Source organism: Propithecus coquereli, unplaced genomic scaffold, assembly GCF_000956105.1.
Source record: "Propithecus coquereli isolate 6110/MARCELLA unplaced genomic scaffold, Pcoq_1.0 Scaffold10, whole genome shotgun sequence".
Taxonomy (NCBI): Eukaryota; Metazoa; Chordata; class Mammalia; order Primates; family Indriidae; genus Propithecus; species Propithecus coquereli.
In genome coordinates this window covers 12632512-12634277 of record NW_012133858.1, presented here as the reverse complement: position 1 = coordinate 12634277, position 1766 = coordinate 12632512, and the positions used below count along the sequence as shown (strand labels likewise).

The 1766-nt window shown below is 38.2% G+C and overlaps 1 protein-coding gene across 1 annotated transcript in view; it reads right to left on the bottom strand.

Moving 5' to 3' along the window:
* The window catches only part of LOC105806674 (heat shock protein HSP 90-alpha A2-like), a 1695-nt gene extending 728 nt beyond the window's left edge, over window positions 1-967 (bottom strand). The window contains 1 exon segment of the mRNA XM_012639886.1: window positions 940-967. Within this exon segment, the coding sequence (XP_012495340.1) occupies window positions 940-967 (28 nt within the window).
* Between the last annotated feature and the right edge of the window lie 799 nt (window positions 968-1766).

Below are 1766 nucleotides of genomic sequence, written 5' to 3'. Positions count from 1 at the left end.
ATTAGATGTGTTCACCATGACACAGACACATCAATCATGAAAAGGCCCAGGTCCGGGTGCCATGGCTCACGCCTGTAATCCTAGCACTCTGGGAGGCCAAGGCAGGAGGATCGCTTGGAGTTTGAGACCAGCCTGAGCAAGAGCAAGATCCTGTCTCTACTAAATATAGAAAAAAATTAGCTGGGCTCAGTGGCATGCATCTGTTGTCCCAGCTACTCGGGAGGCTGGGGCAGGAGGATCACTTGAGCCCAGGGGTTTGAGGTTGCAGTGAACTATGATATATGATGATGCCACTGTACTCTAGCCAGGACGACAGAACAAGACTCTGGCTTAAAAAAAAAAAAAAAGAAAAAGAAAAAGAAAAGGCCCAGAACTGTTTCATTTTAAAGCCAATAATCATATGCATTACACTCAGCTTAAGCCTGTGCAATTACTGTAGTCACATTTTTAGCACCTCTGTTGGAGACCATTTAGGTTGTGCTTATTCTTACTGCTGTCTCCTTCGCACTCTCTTTTGGTAATCACTTCCAGGACTGTAGCATGCAGCAATCCACAAAGCTGTTTCTCTCACGTTATCCCATTAGTCTAGTCCATGCATGAGCAGAAAAGATAAGTATAATTCCCATTCATTCTATAAGTAAAAGAAAAATGGATTTGAACAAGAAAAGTGAAGAAATTTACCTAAGGTCATGCAAGGAATCACCTGGTCACACAGGTATTCCTACACTTACATCATACAATTTTTAGTTCCAACAGTTTAAATTTTCATGTTTTTCTGGGACAGATTTATGAAGACATCTTTCTCCCAATAACAGGAGCTGAGAAACTTACAGAATGTCAGGGTCTTATATCTTTCTAAAAGATTTAAGGACAAAGTTAAGAGAAAACTTGTGGCCTAAACAGAATAGTTGTAGGAGACGTTTTTTCCCAAGACTTTACCTGCGGTATCTGGGTCTTCTAAAGTCATATGCCGGGATAATCCATCTCAGGCATCAACATGGTGTGACCAAAATGCTACCCTGGCTTTCTTGGCTTTGGATGTCCTTACTTTATAAAAGGATGAAGAACAACTTCCAGCATAGTAAAAGGCAGACAGTTTGATTGCAGGAGGAAGAACAGTGCTTTTTTTAAAAGTAGAATGCTATTAAGAACTTCAAAATATATAAAAATAAATATCAGAATGTAGTTAAAATTGTTAAGCTGTAGAAAGTTTGGCTGTTGCATTCAAATATGTCATCTTGTTGGCTTTTTGGAAGAAAGCCAAAGGCAGCATCCAAATTTTTTTTTTTTTTTTTTTTTTTTTTAGTTAAGAATAAAAGCATCAAGCTGTATATTGTGATCAAAGGAATTCAGACAAATTGAAGAGAGGTGAGAAGTGGATTACATCAGCTCAGCAGGACGAGTGTCAGATTTATTGAACTCAGCAAGGACAGTGTGTGGAAATCACCGTCTGGGCTGAGAGACCCAGGCATACTGTTCCCTGTCCTTCAAAATAAACTGTTGAGACACTGTCATTAATATTGTGATTTTTGAAACTTTTATCTTGGGGAGAGTGTGTGTTACCTACTAATGTATTTTTTTCTCTCTCAGTGAGGATTACTGTATTTGAAAGGAATACAGTATTAATTTTAACCTCCCAGCAATGCTTTCTTTAAAAATAAAATATAAGTTTCTTCCCTAATCTCCTTCCCCTTATTTCTCCTTCCTGGTTAGTACTTCTAAAGCAAGATAATTAAGATTGACAATTCAAAACTGTTAGATACTTA